Source organism: Danio rerio, chromosome 4, assembly GCF_052040795.2.
Source record: "Danio rerio strain M-AB ecotype USA chromosome 4, GRCz13ab, whole genome shotgun sequence".
Lineage (NCBI taxonomy): Eukaryota > Metazoa > Chordata > Actinopteri > Cypriniformes > Danionidae > Danio > Danio rerio.
The window spans coordinates 38,615,880-38,636,727 of record NC_141024.2 but is presented as its reverse complement, the minus strand read 5'-3'; the positions used below and the strand labels follow the sequence as shown (position 1 = coordinate 38,636,727).

Below are 20,848 nucleotides of genomic sequence, written 5' to 3'. Positions count from 1 at the left end.
ACTGTCCAGCAAACTAACAAGCAGTGATTGTGCACAGATATCTGCTTTCTAAAGTAGTTGGAGTGTTTAATACCTCTGCTCACCTCCCTCACCATGGTCAGCTACAATGACAAAGCGCATATGAGATAAACTACATCAGTATGTAACAACCAGATATGATCTATTACTGAACAGATGCTGAACTGTTTTAACACCCTTATGGTGTACATCAGGAAAAAGAAATACCTCAATTCTGAAATTGAGATATGAACAAAATCACATTCCTGCAAATGATTTGTTTATTCATCTTCTGCCAATCTACTGAAAGGGCCTCCACATTTGGTAACACAATATGAAACTGCCTCTATTTATTGTAGAGTGGAGAATCATTTACCTCAGTGTCTTCAGTTTACAGTTTCTCTTCAGTCCATCAGAGAGAAGTTTCACTCCTGAATCCTGCAGGTCATTGTTACTCAGGTCCAGCTCTCTCAGCACACAGTTTGAGGATTGTAGAGCTGAAGACAAACTCTCACAGCACTGAACAGTAAGATTACATGTGGCCAATCTGAGAAAGAAGAGCACACATTACAAAAACCACACTGTTATTGTGATCTGTCTGATGTAACAAAACAAAAAATCTCTCAAGAAAATCAATCAATCAATCAATCAATCAATCAGGTTTTTTAACTCAGACCTCAGTGTCTCCAGTTTACAGTGTTGACTCTTCAGTCCATCAGAGAGAAACTTCACTCCTGAATCCTGCAGGTCATTGTTACTCAGGTCCAGCTCTCGCAGGACACAGTTTGAGGATTGTAGAACTGAAGACAAACTCTCACAGCACCGAACAGTGAGATAACAGCCCTGTACCCTGTGTAGAGGAAAAACACAATATGTATGTGTTCATCTGGTGTGTTTAATAGTCTGAAGCACATCTGACTGTAGTGACTGTTATAACTTCACTAATTAGTGAGCACATCTGCTGATTTTAGCTTTTAATAGGATTTAGGTTTATGCAACAAAAGTAAATGGCTTCCTTCAAATGTCTGAATAGTCCAATAAATAATTTTATTAAAAGACGAGAAGATCACACAAAAAGGTCCACAGAAGACAGACAATAAAACACATGAACAAAATTAAATAATAATCATTTCCTTTAGCACATTTAAAAGTTGCATATTAACAAATAAAAGCAAACAGAGATAGACATCATAGAAATACAGAAAATACGTAATTATATTTATCAGTGCCAGTGATGAGGATTGCCTCACCCGTGAATGCAAAATTTTAGTTCAGTTTATCCTGAACCACAGGATCTGCTCTGGTTTACTGTACAGTAACCCCTGCCTTCGCTTTGTCCTCCTCCCTGTCCACCTGCCTGTCAGTTTCCCCCTCACTATCTGTCCTGTACCCTGTCATGGTTTCATTAACCTGCCTCTCCCCCATCACCCTTGTCCACTATAACACCTCCAGCTGCTGAACTCACTCTTGTTTTGTATTTTCCTCTGAGGATCATCTGGAGTCTTCTCCTAGAAAGGAGCTGTGTCACTGTCCTGGTTGGCCAGTCCGTGTAATGTTGAGTTTTCCTTGTGTTCTCTGGGTTCCCCATGTTACACCTGTTAGGTGCCCAGTTACTCTCCACCCCTTGTTAACTCACTAGTCTCTGTGTGTTTAAGCTCCTCTGTTTCAGTCTGTAGTAAAGTTTGTTGTTGTGTGGGAAGAAGACAACAGGGTCGGCGATATCAGGTAAGCAATATACTTTATTTTATTTATGCACACCACTTGCAGGCTGTGTCTGTGTGTGTGTGTGTGTGTGCGCTCTCTCTCCTCTCCTGACTGCTCCTCCTTAAGAAGGGAGTTTCCTTAAGAAGGGAGTCTCTCCGGCCCAATCACTAGAAAGACAGGTGTTATTTTTCATTATTGACCCGCTGATTAGCCGCCGGGCTCCTAGCATGCTCTCCCCCCTTATTGGGTGTTCGATCACCTCTCCACATAACCCCCCCAACCCCCCCAACCCCCCCCCCACCCCCCCCCCCCCCCCCGAGAGCCCCCGCCCTCGAGAGGAAGTCGGCTACAGCCATTTGTGCACCCGGCCTGTGGATCACCTTGAACTTAAAATGCTGTAAAGCTAGATACCAACGGGTGATCCACGCATTGGTATCCTTCATGCGGTGAAGCCACAGGAGAGGAGCGTGATCTGAACAGAGGGCGAATTCCCTACCCAGGAGGTAATAGCGGAGAGTGAGAACGGCCCACCTGATCGCCAGGCACTCCTTCTCTTTGGTGCTGTACTTACCCTCACTCTTGCTGAGTTTGCGGCTAATGTACAGCACCGGCCGTTCCACTCCCGCCACCGACTGCGAGAGAACCGCCCCCAGTCCCTGACCGCTGTCCGTCTGTAAAACAAAGAGGAGAGCAAAGTCAGGAGCTGCAATAGCAGCCCCCCGCAAAGTATAGATTTTAGCTTTGAGAAGGCCTGTTTTCACTGCTCCGACCATTGGACGGTATCCAGTCCCTCCTTTTTAGTGAGATCGGTCAATGAGCTGACAAGAGCCGAATAATTAGGGACAAAACGCCTATATTATCCTGCCAAGTCTCACCTTCTTTTTGGTCTTAGGTCTCGGACAGGTTGCAATAGCTGAAGTCTTATCAATTTGGGGCTGCACCTGCCCGTGACCTAAGTGGAAGCCCAGATACCTTACCTCCACTCGCCCAATTGCGCACTTCCGTGGGTTGGCCGAGAGCCCAGCCCAACTCAGCGCCGACAATACTGCCCTCAGATGTTGCATATGCCGCTGCCAGTCATTACTGTAAATGATGATATCATCTACATAAGCAGCCGCATATGCTGTGTGAGGGCCGAGCATTTTGTCCATCAGACACGTCGCCGGTGCCGCGAACAGCCCAAACGGAAGCGTCACAAATTGGTGTAATCCAAACGGCGTAGTGAAGGCTGTTTTTTCGCTGGATATTGGAGATAAGGGGATCTGCCAATAGCCCTTCGTTAAATCCAATGTCGAGTAATATCGAGCAGCACCCAACCGGTCGAGCAACTCGTCAATACACGGCATTGGATAAGCGTCGAATTTCGACACAGCATTCACCTTGCGATAATCCACACAGAACCGGACCGAGCCATCCGTCTTGGGTACCAAGACAATCGGGCTGGCCCAGTCGCTGTGGTATTCTTCTACTACTCCCATTTTCAACATATTACTCAATTCTTCCTGAATCACTTTTTTCTTGTGTTCAGGAAGGCGATATGGCTGGGTCCTAACGACCATGCCCGGTTCGGTCTCGATATGATGCTGGATCAGGTTAGTACGACCGGGCAGGGGCGAAAACACGTCAGAGTACTCCCGTTGGAGGTGCCGGATGTCAAGGAGCTGGCTCGCTGAGAGATGATCGCCCCCAGTGACCAGAGCGCTTGGCCGTTCCCGGCCGGAGCTCTCCGGCCCCAGGTCATTCTCGTTTGTAACAAGTGTAGCCAGCGCCACATCCTCCGGCTGCCTTCACTGCTTAAGCAGATTAACGTAATAAATCTGATGCGAGTCAGCCCTGTCCGAACGAACCACCACGTAATCGAGATCACTGACTCGTCGTGTGACCACAAATGGCCCTTGCCACTTGGCGAGTAATTTAGAGCTGGAAGTGGGTAGCAGTACAAGTACTTTATCTCCCTGTGAAAATTTACGGAGTTTAGTGCCCTTATCATATTGGTCCTCCTGGACCTTAAGCAAATTCTCTGTAGAGAGCCGCCCCAGTGTGTGGAGTTTTGCTCTAAGGTCCAGGATATATTGAATTTCACTTTTACTTTTAGAAGGCTCGTCCTCCCAAGCCTCTCTAACAACATCCAAAACCCCTCTGGGCTGTCTGCCTTAGAGAAGCTCGAAGGGGGGAAAACCCCGTGGAGGCTTGGTGAACCTCCCGCACAGCAGATAATAAAGGCTCCAACCACTTATCCCAATTTTTCGCGTCCTTGTGAACGAATTTACGGATCATTGATTTAACCGTGCGATTAAATCTTTCCACCAGCCCGTCTGTTTGTGGGTGATAGACGCTGGTGCGAATAGATTTAATGCCCAATAATACGCAAAGCTTGCACATCGTGCGTGACATGAACACGGTGCCTTGATCAGTGAGAATCTCCTTGGGGATTCCCACACGGGAGATTATGCGAAACAGCGCCTCCGCAACGCTCTTTGCTGAGATGTTATGGAGCGCGACTGCTTCCGGGTATTGGGTTGCATAATCCACCAGAACTAATGCAAACCGGTGCCCGCGTGCGGATCACTCTAATGGCCCGATGAGATCCATACCAATTCTCTTGAAGGGGATCTCTATAATTGGTAAAGGGCGCAACGGCGCTTTTGGGGTGGCCGGTGGATTTACCAGCTGACATTCACTGCACGCAGCGCACCATCTGCTGACATCACCGTGAATGCCCGGCCAAAAGAATCGGGTCATAAGGTGATTTAGTGTGGCCGCCTGACCTAAATGTTCGGCCATAGGATTAGAATGAGCTGCCTGAAAAAGCATTTCCCGGCGGCTCTTTGGTACTAATAGCTGGGTTGTATCTTTTTTTGTCTGAGCGTCTTGGGTCACTCGATACACCCTATCATTAATAACCGCAAAATATGGATAGGAGAGGGGTCTATCAGGCTTGAGGATTTTCCCATCAATAACCTGCACTCTTTCGAGTGCATGTTTTAGCGTGTCATCACGCGACTGCTCCAGGGGAAAGTCCTTACACCGGGAAATTCCCAGCCCTTCCCCTGAGTCAGCACGTGACGTTACCGCCTGGGATTCCCCCAGCTGAGCGACACGCCCCCTATCCGGCGATTTCTTCTTCCAAGAACCACCCGCACATAAGACTCCCAATAATCTATTAAATCCAGGCCAATTAGTTCCCAGAATCAGCGGGTGTTTGAGGTGCGGGTTAACTGCTACCTCTACTCTATGTTTTTTCCCCCGAAATTGAATGTCTATTGCCGTTACGGGTAGTGAATTACATCCCAGTGCACACACCTTACCCTTACCATGCAGCTCGTATACAATGCCGGGTCTTGAAGCAGGCTTTGGTGGATGGAAGTCTGGTTACACCCCGAATCCACCAAAGCTTGATATGTACCCCCTTTTATACTCACTGGTACCCGGTATAGCCCGTTGCGACCGGGGGCGATGATTGGCGTGGCGGAGATGCGAATCAGCGCACTCGCCTCCTTCACGGAGCAGACTTTTGGTGCGCTATCCTCGTGCCCGCGACGCAAACGCATCGGCCCAGACCTTCCCACTATACCCCCGGGGGCAGCAGGAGCAACCGATTGAACCGGAGAGAATCCTGGCACTGTCTGGGTAACCGCCAGGGGTTGTTGCTCTACCCCTCTGCCCGAATGGGGCCCCGCCCCTCTTGGGACGCTTGGCAGATTCGCCATTGTGCACCGCCGTCTGGGTGCAGGTGTGGGCGGTCCCCGCAGTCTGGGCCTGGGAACAGGAAGAGAGAGAGACAGAGAGGGGGAGAAGAGAGAGAGGTTAATTCGCCGACCCTGGACCTCGCCACCAGGTGATCCTCCACTAGTCGGATGGCCATCTCCAGATCGTCAGGCCGGTGGCACTGGACCCACTCCGATGTTCGGGAGGGGAGGCGGGTGATGAATTGCTCCAGCACCACGGCATCCACCAGTTGGGCGGTGGTTTGGCCATCCTGTACCAGCCATCTGTGGCAGGCATCACGGAGCTGCTGGGCGAACGCAAAGGGCCCGCTGGAGAATAGCTCGCTTCAGATGAGCGTATTCCAGGAGATTCTGGGCCGGTAGCTGTTGTGCTGCGATCTGGGCTTCGCTCGAAAGCAGCGAGATGACTCTTACCGGCCACTCGGCCCGCCACACGCCTCCGCCATCTTCTCGAAGAGGTCGAGAAACACTTCCAGGTCATCCTCCGGCACCATTTTCTGTAAGGCGATGGGAGGGTGGGCGACAGATGTCGGAGCGGGCCGGATCTCCTGGGACTCCGGATTTGCTCGTGGCCCTCCCGCTGGGCCTCCATGAGGACTTGGAAATGTTGTTCCTGGATGTTCTTCAGTTCCACCAGCGTCTCATGTTGTTGTTGGTGGAGGACCGAGAGGGCCTGGATAGCTTCCGCAAATGGCAGTCTTGACAGAGTGGTCATTCTGGCAGTGAGGCTCTTCTCCTTCCCCGGATTTCGGCACCACTGTAGTAAAGTTCATTGTTGTGTGGGAAGAAGAAGACAGGGTCGGCGATATCAGGTAAGCAATATACTTTATTTTATTTATGCACACCACTTGCAGGCTGTGTCTGCGTGTTTGTGTGCGCTCTCTCCTCTCCCGACGGCTCCTCCCGTTCTCCTTAAGAAGGGAGTCTCTCCGGCCCAATCACTAGAAAGACAGGTGCTATTTATCATTTCTGATTGACCCGCTGATTAGCCGCCGGGCTCCTAGCATGCTCTCCCCCCTTATTGGGTGTTCGATCACGCTTACCTCTCATTATTATACCAGTCATTATGTGTTCATAGTTTGCTGTATGTGTGTGTGTCTCTCTTGTCTGTGTTTTCTGCTCTTCAGTTCTGGCATTTTCTTTGTGTTTGGATTATATTTAACATTAGAACTGAACCTAGATCCAGCTCTTGCATTGGCTTTGCTCGCACGATTAGAGGAAGATATGATAAAGAAGAGGGTCGCATGGTGGTTCAGTGGTTAGCACTTTTGCCTAACAACAAGAAGTTCGCTGGTTTGAGTCCCAGCTCCTGTTTCCCCCACAGTGTGACGACATATGATATAGGTGAATTGGGTAAACAAAACTCACCATATTGTATGAGTGTGTGTCTGTGCCAATGAGTGTGTTTGTCACATCTGCTGCAGTGCCCTCATGTAGACTCTTGAGGGCACTAGCTCTTGTTTTGTGTTTTTTTTTCACTTCCTGTATGCCTGCTCACAGGATCACTCCTTGTTTTTAGCTGTTCATTGTTGTCTAGTTGGTTCTGTCCTTATAAGCCCTGTTATGTTTTGTTTAGTTTGCCTTTGGATTTTGGTCTGTTCTGGGGGGTATTCCAGAAAGCAGGTTATGTGACATACCCGGGTAAGTTTTAGAGTAAGTAGGTGGATAATCTCAGCTTTGGTTCCAAAATCGGAGGTAACTTCTGGGGTATGTTAGGTAGCCAAAGCAACTTACTCCCTGAAGATAACCTGCTCTGGAGCATTGTTCCAGAGTTTGTCTTTTTCAGAGAGTTTACTGAGCATTGCGGCTCTTTTGATGAGAATATTTATGGATGTAAAAGCACAGATATACAGTTTTTTGTTGTGAGAGGGTTATAAGTGCATAGTTCTTTTCACAACCTAACGTATATATGAATGAACATTGACGATTTTCAAAAGAATCGTTAATGTATTTAACAAAACTTTTGAAATAAAACATGACAAACCATGGGACTTTGCACATGGTTAACACTGCTCAGTGCAGCTCTTTGTTTTTGCGTCAGGGCATTTTAGACTACAATGTTGCAATATGTACGTTCACCTGTACAGTATGCCTGGCACTGAACTGTTTTACACACTTTTGTCCAGTTCCTTGGTCGTAAACCACTGCATATCATTAAACTGATGATTCAGAGCGTGGCAATAGTCATTAAAGAACAACGGAGCGCACAGCGGAGCAAGTTTGAACCTTACATATAGATATTTTGTTTTTCTCACATTTTTCTGTAGCTTTTATATAATATTATAAGAAGTGGCAGCTTTGTCTTTTGTTGGAAAATTTATTCATATTTTAGGATGTAGGACGTCGTTCATATGTATACATCTATTCAAGCACACACACTCTTTATACACTTTTAATATCTTTTTTTAAGTAGTGATGTTGCTTTACACAATTTTTCTTTTTTACTATATTTTTATTATACACTTGAATCATTACTGGGCACTACATTGTTCTTTGCTGGAGGACAAAGATACCCATTTCCGCCTTATATGGTGACACCCTACCTGCAGCCTGACCCAGAGGCAACCTCAGTGACCCACGAAGACCAAAGAGATGGAAGAGTGATAAGAAATATAATTTGTCAAAAAATATGTTTTAAAAAAATATGCTTTATACACGCACCTTTCAACATGTAACATGTTTTTTCAAATACATTTTTTACCTTAAGGTGATGCTCATGTGATTTTATTCATATTTGAAGATGAATCTTATACAGCTACTTTAGAATATATAATATAATATAATATAATATAATTAATATAATATAAATTATATTAATGAATAAATAATACATTTTAAATTAAATATAAAAGATTGTTTTGTGATGCAATAGTAAAACTTAAATATGGAAAAGTGCAAACAAATTTATTTCACTGCTTGTTAGTTGAGGCAGAAGAAACTTCATCTCCATGCAAAACAAAAAGCATAAAAAGAAGCTACAGCTACCTGACAACAATCACTTACAACAGTGGCAGATTGTGTGGGTTAAGTCAAATAACATAACCACTGATGAGCCTTTATTAAAGGACAGAGCAGCTCCTCTAACTGGTGGCCCACAGCAGTTAAACAGGCCTCAGCATCCTAACTATTAGCCACATGACAGAAAGAATATTCTAGAGTGTTTAATACAGCTCCAGTTATCAAATATAACATTTTCAGAGAATGTTTCTGTGTTTAATTTTGACTTTGTATAGAGCTCTTCTAGCTCCAGAAGGATTACAATTTCTATAAGCCTTATATACTAGTCAATACACATTTGTTTTGTGGCCTTAAGAAACTAATGCCAGGAAAATTAAATGCATGAATGGTTACACAACATACTCAAAAAGGATGTTAAAGATAAGTTAATTTTTTTATTACAATAAACGGGAGGGCGGCATGTGTAATTTAATGAACTAATGCATTTTGTTATTCTTTACTTTTTCTGTTCTTATTTATTTCTTATCTTATATTTCTTTCTTTTATTGAAAATTTATTAAAGTGACTTCAGGTGTGTACCGTGGGCGCACATTAACCTGCGGTTATCTTCAGGAGGTTGATTTAACTAACTCTTATCAGCTGTTTTGGAACCGACATACTCGAGGTAAGCAGGTTTTGGGTAAATCAACCGAGAGTTCAGGGTTTAGCAGATGGTAAATTGACACAGCTTTCTAGAATACCCCCTGGTCTTCAACTCTGTCAATTTCTTTGTGTATGGATTATATTTAACATTAAAACTTTAGAATATATAATATATTAGAAGAATATATAATAAAGAAGAGGGCGGCACAGTGGTTTAGTGGTTAAAACTTTCGCTTAACAACAAGAAGGTCACTGGTTTGAGTCCCAGCTCTAGTTTCCCCCATAGTGCGAAGACATATGGTATAGGTGAACTGAGCAAACACAACTGGCCATAGTGTATGAGTGTGTATGTGTGTGTGTGTGTCTGTGTCATTGTTACCTTATAATTATCAGCATAGATATGAGTCAAAATAGACAGAATGGAGGAAACATCAGTGTGATCATTCCACTCTTACCAAAAAGGACTTTTAAGGTGCTGTATCATTTTATAGCTGACTTGTGTGCAATTTCCGCTATTAGACAATGTAGTTTACTTGCATAGCGCTGTTACTTAGATATTTCTCCCAAACATTTAATGAACTTATAACTGAGGAGTATGGGAACAGATATAGATCAAAACTCAACATTGAGTCATAAATGATGAATGTGATTCGTTCTTACAATTAGAAATACAGGTTAAATTTGACAGTCACTTAAAATCAGAGTCAGATTAAATTCTGAGCTAAAAACAAATATAAATAAATTATAATAAAATAACAAAATTCTTTTCAGAAGCACTAGAAAAGGCTGACATGCATTAAACCTTTGACCATGCTGTTAGTTTCCTCATTGGGCTAATAGATGGACTTCTACTTCTACAGATGAAAAAAGAAGGACGTTGACTTACAGAGCTCTTTTGGAGGATTTGATGACTGCTGATAGTCTGATGAGACAATCGTCTGATCTCTGGAATTTCTGAAGCTCAAACTCCTCCAGCTCCTCCTCTGAGGTCAACAACACAAAGACCAGAGCAGACCACTGGGCAGGTGAAAGGCGAGCAGATGACAGACTTCCACTACAGAGGTGAGACTGAATCTCTTTCAGCAGAGTTTGGTCGTTCAGTTCATTCAGACAGTAGAACAGATTGATGGATCTCTCTGGAGACAGATTTCCTGCAAGTTTCTGCTTGATGTAGGCAATTATTTCCTCTTTACTCTGGTCTCTGTCATCCTGCTGTGTCAACAGGCCTCGTAAGAGTTGTCGATTCGACTGGAGTGACAGACCGAGAAGGAAGCGAAGGTAAAGGTCCAGATGTCCATTCTCACTTTCCAGAGCCTTGTCCACTGCAGTCTTCAGCAAATCTGTTATGCCTTTATTTCTACTTTTCTTTATAAAAAACAATCCATGCTTCTTCTTGTCTCTGTCTAGAATCAGATGTTGATAAAGCGCTGCAATGAACTCTTGAATGCTCAAGTGAAGAAAGCAGTACATGGTACCAAGAATGATTCCCGTCTCCTCCTTAAAGATCTGGGAACACATGCCTGAGTACACCGATGCCTTATAGACGTCAATGCCACAGTCTTTCAGATCGCTCTCATAGAAGATCACATTGTTTCTTTCCAGCTGCTGGAAGGCCAGTTTCCCCAGTGAAAGGATGAGCTTTGGATCCCAGGAGACATCTGCTGTGTTTTCTCCATCATACTTTCTTCTGCTCTGCTGGATCTGAAAGCGGAGAAAGTGTGTGTACATCTGTGTCAGAGTCTTGGGAGATTCCTGCAGTGTTTCAGCATGAGCTCTGTGTTTCAGTTTCAGTATGTTCTGGAGAACAGTGGCTGAAATCCAGCAGAAGACTGGGATGTGGCACATAATAAAGAGACTCCTTGACTGTTTAATGTGATCAATGATTTCTATGGCCTGATTCTGATCTGTGAGTCTCTTTCTGAAGTACTCCTCCTTTTGGGCTTCATTGAATCCTCGTATCTCTGTCAGCCGGTCGATACAGTCAGCAGGAATCTTACTGGCAGCTGCTGGTCTGCTGGTGATCCAGATGAGAGCAGAAGGAAGCAGATTTCCCTTGATGAGGTTCGTCAGGAGAACATCCAGAGAGACTGCTGAAGATACATCACAACACGTCTCATTACCAGCAAAGTTCAGAGGAAGACGACATTCATCCAATCCATCAAGGATTAACAGGACTTTGAATCGTGTGCTTCTTGTAAGGTCCAGTCCTTTAGTCTCTGGGAAAAACTGAGTTATGAGGTCTTTTAAACTTTGTCTTTCTTTCTCCTTTAAGTTCATCTCTCTGAATGGAAGAGGAAAAATGAAGCTGATGTCTTGATTTTCTTTCCCTTCAGCCCAATCCAAAACAAACTTTTGCACAGAGACTGATTTCCCGATGCCAGCAACTCCTTTTGTCAGGACAGTTCTGATCTGCTCGTCTTGTTCAGCTGCTTCAAACAAAAGTTTGCATTCAACCTGTATCTCTAGTGACTGATGACGTCTGGAAGCAGCTTCAATCTGTCTGATCTCATGTTCAGTGTTGACCTGTTCACTCGCACCCTGAGTGATATAGAGATCTGTGTAGATGTTATTCAGAAGTGTGGAGCCTCCTTGCTGAGCAATTCCTTCAAACACACTTTGACATTTCTTCTTCAGGCTACATTTAAGCTGATTAAGGAAGAACAGCTCATCTAAACACAGGAGCAAAGAAACAGAGAGATTTAGTCTTGACTTATTTGTAAGTGACAGTCTGACAGATCGCCATGAGTAGGGCCAGACACAACTTTCAGACATTTAGTAAAAAATCTGCAGATTACTGCAGAATGATTTTGTGAATATCAAAACTTTGGGAGTAAAAATTAAATCTTAACATATGAAATAAAAAAAATAACACCTTTCTAATTAATAAAATTATAATATTTCATGTTTACAATACAAATCCAATTAGATCCACTTAATTGGTAAACAAAGCACAAGTCTCTTATATAACAGATCTACTAAAGGACAGAAAATAAGACTTTACAAACTGCACTGTAAATAAATCATGAACACGTTCATATAAGTCATCAATGTTACTGAAATTAAGTAAAAAAAAAATGAATAAATATAAATGTACACAAGTAAATAAATAGACTGAAAAAATTAAAAAAAGACTGAATGATGGGCTAAAAATGCAATGAGTCTCTTACCCTGGAGAATATCAGCAGCTTGATCTTGCTTCATCTCTCTCAGGAAGAAGAGTGTGAGATCAAGAGCTGCTTCTGTGATTCTGCTTCTGTTCTCATTAAAGTCCTTCACAAACTTTTGTCTGTTTTCATCTTGTAAGATGTTCTTAAAGTTTCCCAGTTCATTCTTCAGAAATTTGATCATTTTGCTCTCAAGATTCTATGATTGAAGAAAAGAAATGATCAATATTTAATTAAATAATTCATTTCCACACAGCTGTACATCCACAAACCCAATAACTAAAAATACATTATAATGCATAATCATATGAGTCTGTTAAACTGCATGATTCTGATTAGCTGATAGACATTCAATGCTATTTTTTTAGATAAATACTCAGCTAAAGTAGATCCAGGCAGGTTTTGAGTGCATTGCATTTGCATATCAATACGCTGAATGATTTCAGATATTTCACAGCTACACCAGTTAGAAATCGCAGCAAAACTCAACAAAAGAAAGCTTTGGGCGAGATGTTTAAGGAGGAGTTTGAGGTCAAATACCTGATAAATGTCTGAAATACATATTATATAAATATCTGAACAGTGGCTTTAGGTATAGAGGAACAGGAGAGCCCGTTAGAAATAAAATGAAGAATCAAATTATTAATTTATAAATTCATAAATAAATCACAATTTAAATAGACAAATAAATTGAAATAAATAAATGTGTTTATTTAAACTGTGATTTTAAATGTCATTTAATAAAGCGATAAAACAATGCACTTCTACATATATTTAAATGTACAAAAAATAAATCATTTTATGTGATCATTTTAAAATGCTGATTGATTAAACAATAAAAATGTGTATTAATAAATAATTCAAATGCATTTAAATGCCCTTTTTAACAGCTTTTTTAAATGTCATTTGACTAATGCTTTTCTCTATCTGTTTGCCACTTGCTTTTCTTTTTCTTTTGTCAAATGCTTTTCCCGAGTTGAAAATAAATAATTAAGTTACAAAAATGTAATTGGACAGTCCACAAGTGGGAGCCACCAATCAGCTTTTGGGCCCTATCATACAACCGGTGCAATACGGCGCAAGGCGCGGCGCAATTGTCTTTTGCTACTTTCAGCTCAGCACAAGGGTCATTTTGAGGTGTTGCGCCACACTGTTTAAATAGCAAATGCATTTGTGCTCAAATGTGCGCCCATAGGCGTTCTGGTCTAAAAAAGCAGGTGTGTTTTGGCGCGTTGCTATTTTGAGAAACTGTAAATAGTCTGTTCTTGAGACCAGAACAAAGTCGGTCAGTTGTCTTGCTCAAAGTGTGCCTGGCTTACACACTACACACAAGATGCAGACCAATACGCAAAAAACATCTTTACATATGAAAAAGATATAATACATTAAGGATATATATATATATATATATATATATATATATATATATATATATATATATATATATATATATATATATATATATATAGGATATAAATATAAATGATTAAAATATTACAAAACATATTAATTTGTAGCCTACATGAATATAAAAACCACTGCCTTCATACTTTCTTCATCTCGGGAGGCTTTTTCAGTTCATTCAATTTGCTTTTGTATAAAGTTATTATTATTAGCAGTATTATTTATTATATCCATATTGATATTTGTTTTATTTAAAACAAGCTTAGATTTGTCCACCTGCAGGTTTTAGACCATATGGAGCACAGCAGGTGTATTTGGAAATAACTCAGTATTTTGACCAAACTTTGTAATTATTGTTCATTTATTCGTTTGCTGGAAATTAGAACTGAATTTAGAAATAGTTTTGAAACAAATCTTTGCGCTTAACAAACAAAATTAATCATTTATAGGCTAATTGATGTCTGTGCGTAAAGGTTTCCCTATCCCCGAGAGCAAAAGCGAAAGTGAACTTACTTTACGTCAAAATGCGCTTATGGCGCGACGCAGCTGGCTCTTAAAGGTAATGGGAGATGAGACTCTGATTGGTTTATTCTCAAAACACACCTATAACTCATTAAGAAAATAAACTCAACCCTTTTAGACCATGCGCCACGGCGCAAAGTGGATTTTCCCGTCCTAAAATTAGCAAAAATGCGTTCTGACACGCCCTGAAAGCGTTTGCGCCCTGCGTTTTGCGCTCTGCGCATGGACCGTCAAATTAGAGCCCTTTGTCTCAAGTCGAGGTAAACCCTCATTAGCTTGTAAATAAAACGTGCACTGTCATTGGACAGAGACAAACACATAGCTCATTTCAGCAGGAGTTTAAAGACCAGCAGAGCAAATCTAATGTCAAGGCAATATGAACGTGTTTGGAGAAGGTTTGTGGATGATTTATCAGCTTTAGCTGATTTCTGTAAAAGAAATTCTCATCTGGATTATCACTGTCTGTATAGGAAAGATTTACAGTTGAGGGGAGACGTTACTGTGCTTATGTGAGCTAAAAAAATAAATAGAGTTTACAGCCAAATCCACTAGTCAAGCTGCACCAGCCTTTCTCTTCATCTGCTCACCGATGACGTTTTATCTCAGTTTTTTTGTAATTTAACAAAAAAAACAAAAACAAATGAAAGGTTACGTTAAATTTGAAATGATAATGTGTTTTAAAGGCATCACCCCTCCCCTCCCCTCCCCAACAAACCCTCTCTTAGATGGGATGACGTGACAGATCAAAGGTTACCATACACCAACTTTGGCCCGTGGACGCTAGCTTGGGCATCTCTGCTCTCAACTGTTCTTATTAGCTAACCAAGCACAGGATTTTAGTTTGGTATGTTGCATGTTGTTTGTCAATAGATGCAGTTGTCATATCCAGATATTTGTAATGTATATTTTATAAAACAGGCCGATGTCAGACAAGATCCAGCTATTCTGAGTAAAACTGGTTGAAATATGAAACATTGAGTCAAAAATTACCCAAAACCGTCTCATATGTGAAGTTTCATAAACTAATTTTGAGAGGAGCACGTGATATGATTGAGCACTGCTGGCCACTCATCCGTAATCAGTAGCAATCCAATCAGAGCGTTCCCAGCTCACTATAAATGGATCATTTTCTCCTTACTGCTCTATCTTCGTTTTGGAAGAATGTTTCCTGCTACAAACGCTCCAGCATTTAACCTACGCTTCAGCATCATTTAACCTTTTGACAGGGAAGCACAAACAAACCACCACCACCACCACCACCACCACCAACAACAACAACAACAACAACAACAACAACAACAACAACAACAACAACAACAACAACAACAACAACAACAACTACTACTACTACTACTACTACTACTACTACTACTACTACTACTACTCCTCCTCCTCCAGCCAGAACTCCGCCCTCCTCAAAACTCCTGCCGCCACCTCACAAGCAATCGAGACTGAATCCCCGTAAGACAACTTCTACTTCAACTGCCCCACACAAGTCATAACTCCGACTAAAACTCATAACGCTGGCGATCCAAGCCACCGCAATGAAGCCGAACTCCCACTGATCAAGCGGTCTACTTTCGGTAAAGCGCATGCATTAAAGGGACGTCTGGAGAGACCAGCGTGAAATGGAATGATTTAAACGAAGAACTCACCTCTCAGCCTCCCGCTTGTCAGCAGATCCATAACATTCTGACAGCTGAAGTAGTTTGAATGTAAATGACCAGTCAATCTAATTCCTAAACATTAGTCCACAAAACATTCATACGTTGATAAACATCCATGGAAGTGCAGTGTTATCCAAATCAGCTGCTGGAGCGAATGGAGCCCGTCTTTCAAGCATAAACACCGTTGCGATTTGATCTACAAAATGGCCGCCGACCTTTGCACTCCAAACTCTGACTGATACTCCAAGGAGCCAATAGCTGAAAGGAGAAGTTTCACCATCCAATGAGCTTTGCAAACCTGAGATGGTCCCGCCTTCCCTCTTGCAGTTTCATGAATGGACTGAGTGCAAAGACTCTGTGAATGAATCAGATCATTTAAAGATTCCAGACATGTCAAATATCATGGATTGAGTTAAAGCCATGATAAACATTACATTCATACAGTTCCTACTAAGTGGCAACATCGTTTTTCAAGTTTGATGTTGGCAGTTGATATATTTACATTTTATTAATAATAATTATTTATTTTAAAAAAATATAATAAAAAAAATCCTAAACATCAAGCATTACCTCTTTTGTAATATGCCAATAGTGACTCACTTATCAATACACACGAGTGTCATAGACAGGTTTATATGACAAGTCTGTGAGATGTGAAACTGCAAAGAAACTATTTCCTGCTTTGCTGCTACAAACAAGAGGAGGACATTTCTGGCAATGGAGTAACTTTTCATACATCGACTGTGTTAGATACATTCGCTTTTAAACAACTTCATATCAGTAAGAAGTTTAAACTCCACTATCATCACACCTGCTCTCCAAGAGGAACTTCCTGGATCACCAGCCAAGACACGCCCCATACCCTCAGCTCTCCATCTATTTGCCACCCCGCAGGGGGACAAAGGCCCACTTCTACAACCCTTGCACATTGTGACGTCAAAGTTATCGTAACATGCATTAACAAAGGCGCTTCCGTTTACAGTTGTTTATCCCCTTATAAAGACACCTTGCACAAATGGCTAAAACAATTAACTAAGTCTGCTGTATATGTGCTATGTTGTAATGATTTAATTTCTGACTCTCTGTTGTTTTCTCATTTAAGAGTTCACGTCTGCCGGCTCCTGAAACTGCCCTCATTCAACCCATCACACTCTACATCCATTCCAAATGCATTTTCACTTTTCACAAAGACACATTTCCACTCATACAGCCCACACCCTGGACGACATATTCACACTAGACTTTGGTTTGAGATGTTCTGAACTAACATCAAATTTCATCCCTCATTACACCCTATCATAGCTGATCTAACTTGCATGATGAAGAACTCCCCTTCTTTTTAAGTAAACAGATTATTTACACAAGGGCATTATATATATACATTTTGACTACACTTCCAATACTATTATAATCACACTTCCCTGCAAAAATACAGCAGTATATGCTTATGCAGGAGCACACATTGCCTCCATACTGACCCATTGCACCTCTGCAGCCGCAGAGACACTTAGCTGAGCTACACACCCCTATAGCGCAATGCAGTGACGCTCTAGCCAAACCCCTATTCACTTTCACCTTTACATATCACTAACGACAGGGTTTTATATTCTTACGGGAACATGCATTAATATAATATACTGTGGAGAGGTAAGCATGATCAAACACCCAATGAGGGGGGAGAGCATGCTCAGAGCCCGGCGGCTAAACAGCAGGCCAATCAGAAATAATAAATAACACCTGTTTATTCTAGTGATTGAGCCGGAGAGACACCCTTCTTAAGGAGAAGAGAAGGAGCAGCCGGGAGGAGAGAGAGAACACACATATACACACACACTCACTGCTACATGTGTGGTGGCGTTTGCAATTAATAAAAGCATTTGCTTACCTGAATCGCCGACCCTGTCTTCTTCTTCCCTCAACAACAACGAACAATATTACAGTGGTGCCGAAACCCGGGAAGAAGAAGAAACTTCGCTGCCAGAATGGTTACTCCGTCTACCGATCCATGTGCGGAAGTCATCCAGGCGCTCACGGTCCTCCACCAACAACAACATCATGCGCTGGTGGAGCTGAGGGAAAATCTGGAACGACGCTTCCAAGTCCTCGTAGAGGCCCAGCGGGAGGACCGCGAGCTAATCCGGAGTCTGCTGAACCAGGAGATCCGGCCCGCTCCGACATCTGCCGCCCACCCTCCCATCTCGCTACAGAAGATGGCACCGGAGGACGATCCGGAAGTGTTTTTGGACCTCTTCGAGAGGTTAGCGGAGGCGTGTGGCTGGCCGCGGGCCGAGTGGCCGGTACGAGTCATCCCGCTGCTGTCGGGAGAAGCACAGATCGCCGCACAGCAGCTACCGGCTCGGAATCTCCTGGTGTACGCTCACCTAAAGCGAGCCATTATCCAGCGGGCCGGCCGCAACCCGGAAGAGCAACGTCAGCGCTTTCGCTCCATGGAGCTGGAGGAAAACGGCCGGCCCTTTGTGTTCGCTCAGCAGCTCCGTGACGCCTGCCGCAGATGGCTGGTGCAGGATGGCCGAACTACAGCCCAGCTGATGGATGCCGTGGTGCTGGAGCAGTTCATCGCCCGCCTCCCCTCCCGAACATCGGAGTGGGTCCAGTGCCACCGGCCGAACGATCTGGAAATGGCCATCCAGCTGGCGGAGGATCACCTGGTGGCGAGGTCCAGGGTCGGCGAGATAACCTCTCTCTCTTCTCCCCCTCTTTCTCTGTCTCTCTCTCTCTCCCGTCCTGTTCCCAGGCCCAGAGTGCGGAGACCGCCCACACCAGCACCCAGACAGCAGTGCGCAAAGGCGGGTCCGCAGCCGGTCTCGCTGAAGGGTTGCGCCTATCAGGACGGAGGGGTGGAGTTTCGACCCCTGGCTGCTTCTAAAACAGCGTCAGGTCTCTCTCCGGTTCAATCGGTTGGTCCTGCTGGCCCCGGGGGTATAGTGGGAAGGTCTGGGCCGATGCATTGGCGCCGCGGGCGCGAGGATAGCGCACTAAAAAGTTGCTCCGCAAAGGAGGTGAGTGCGTTGATCCGCGTACCCGCCGCGCCAGTCATCGCCCCCGGTCGCGACGGGCTATACCAGATACCTGTGAGTATGAAAGGGGGTACGTATCAAGCTTTGGTGGATTCGGGGTGTAACCAGACCTCCATCCACCAAAGCCTGCTTCAAGACCCGGCATTGGATATGAGCCGCACGGTAAGGGTAAGGTGTGTGCACGGGGATATAATTCACTACCCGCTAACGGCAATAGACATTCAATTCCGGGGGAAAAAGCATAGAGTAGAGGTGGCAGTTAACCCGCACCTCAAACACCCGCTAATTCTGGGAACTAATTGGCCTGGATTTAATAGATTATTGGGAGTTTTATGTGCGGGTGCTTCTTGGAAGAAGAAATCGCTGGATAGGGGACGTGACGCTCAGCTGGGGGAATCCCAAGCAGTGACGTCACGCGCTGACTCAGGGGAAGGGCTGGGAATTTCCCGGTGTAAAGACTTTCCCCTTGAGCAGTCGCGTGATGATACACTAAAACATGCACTCGAAAGAGTGCAGGTTATTGATGGGAAAATCCTCCAGCCGGATCGACCCCTCTCCTATCCGTATTTTGCGGTTATTAATGATAGGGTGTATCGAGTGACCCAAGACACTCAGACAAAAGAAAATACAACCCAGTTATTAGTACCAAAGAGCCGCCGGGAAATGCTTTTTCAGGCGGCTCATTCTAATCCTATGGCCGGACATTTAGGTCAGGCGGCCACACTAAATCGCCTCATGACCCGATTCTTTTGGCCGGGCATTCACGGTGACGTCAGCAGATGGTGCGCTGCGTGCAGTGAATGTCAGCTGGTAAATCCACCGGCCACCCCAAAAGCGCCGTTGCGCCCTTTACCGATTATGGAGATCCCCTTCGAGAGAATTGGTATGGATCTCATCGGGCCATAAGAGCGATCCGCACGCGGGCACCGGTTTGCATTAGTTCTGGTGGATTATGCAACCCGATACCCGGAAGCAGTCGCGCTCCGTAATATCTCAGCAAAGAGCGTTGCGGAGGCGCTGTTTCGCCTCATCTCCCGTGTGGGAATCCCCAAGGAGATTCTCACTGATCAAGGCACCGCGTTCATGTCACGCACGATGCGCGAGCTTTACGGATTATTGGGCATTAAATCTGTTCGCACCAGCGTCTATCACCCACAAACAGACGGGCTGGTGGAAAGATTTAATCGCACGCTTAAATCAATGATCCGTAAATTCGTTCACGAGGACGCGAAAAATTGGGATAAGTGGTTGGAGCCCTTATTATTCGCTGTGCGGGAGGTTCCCCAAGCCTCCACGGGGTTTTCCCCCTTCGAGCTTCTCTATGGCAGACAGCCCAGAGGGGTTTTGGATGTTGTTAGAGAGGCTTGGGAGGACGAGCCTTCTAATAGTAAAAATGAAATTCAATATATTCTGGACCTTAGAGCAAAACTCCACACACTGGGGCGGCTCTCTACAGAGAATTTGCTTAAGGCCCAGGATGACCAACGCCGGCGATATGATAAGGGCACTAAACTCCGTAAATTTTCACAGGGAGATAAAGTACTTGTACTGCTACCCACTTCCAGCTCTAAATTACTCGCCAAGTGGCAAGGGCCGTTTGTGGTCACACGACGAGTCAGCGATCTCGATTATGAGGTAGTTCGTTCGGATAGGGCTGGTTCACGTCAAATATATCATATTAATCTGTTAAAACAGTGGAGGGAGCCGGAGGAGGTGATGCTGGCTACGCTGGTTACAAATGAGGATGACCTGGGGCCAGAGAGCACCGGCCGACAGCGGCCGGGCGCTGTGGTCACCGGGGGCGATCATCTCTCGGCTAGCCAGCTCATCGATATCCGACACCTTCAACGAGAGTATTCTGACGTGTTCTCACCCCTACCCGGTCGAACTAATTTAATTCAGCACCACATCGAGACCGAACCGGGCGTGGTCGTTAGGACCCGGCCGTATCGCCTGCCTGAACACAAGAAAAAAGTGATTCAGGAAGAATTGAGTAATATGTTGAAAATGGGAGTAGTAGAAGA

At 44.1% G+C, this 20,848-nt stretch overlaps 1 protein-coding gene and 1 long non-coding RNA gene across 20 annotated transcripts in view; one reads left to right on the top strand and one right to left on the bottom strand.

The window, feature by feature from the left end:
- The window catches only part of LOC137491075 (NLR family CARD domain-containing protein 3-like), a 78,115-nt gene that overhangs the window by 23,495 nt on the left and 33,772 nt on the right, over positions 1–20,848 (bottom strand). For 15 of the 19 annotated variants that reach the window (XM_087248391.2, XM_087248395.2, XM_087248389.2 and 12 more), the window contains 4 exons: positions 12,197–12,392; positions 9,916–11,698; positions 674–847; positions 374–544 (listed from right to left, as the gene is read on the bottom strand). In XM_087248391.2, coding sequence (XP_087104517.1) covers positions 374–544; positions 674–847; positions 9,916–11,698; positions 12,197–12,392 — 2,324 coding nt within the window. Of the gene's footprint in view, positions 1–373; positions 545–673; positions 848–9,915; positions 11,699–12,196; positions 12,393–15,774; positions 15,980–20,848 lie in introns of those variants that run through there. The other 4 variants (XM_087248399.1, XM_087248397.1, XM_087248398.1 and 1 more) reach the window with 1 other exon arrangement.
- LOC148680309 (uncharacterized) overlaps positions 12,035–20,848 on the top strand; it is a 42,100-nt gene continuing 33,286 nt past the window's right edge. Inside the window, exon 1 of the long non-coding RNA XR_015942978.1 lies at positions 12,035–12,059. This is a non-coding gene — a long non-coding RNA (uncharacterized LOC148680309). The remainder of the gene's footprint in view (positions 12,060–20,848) is intronic.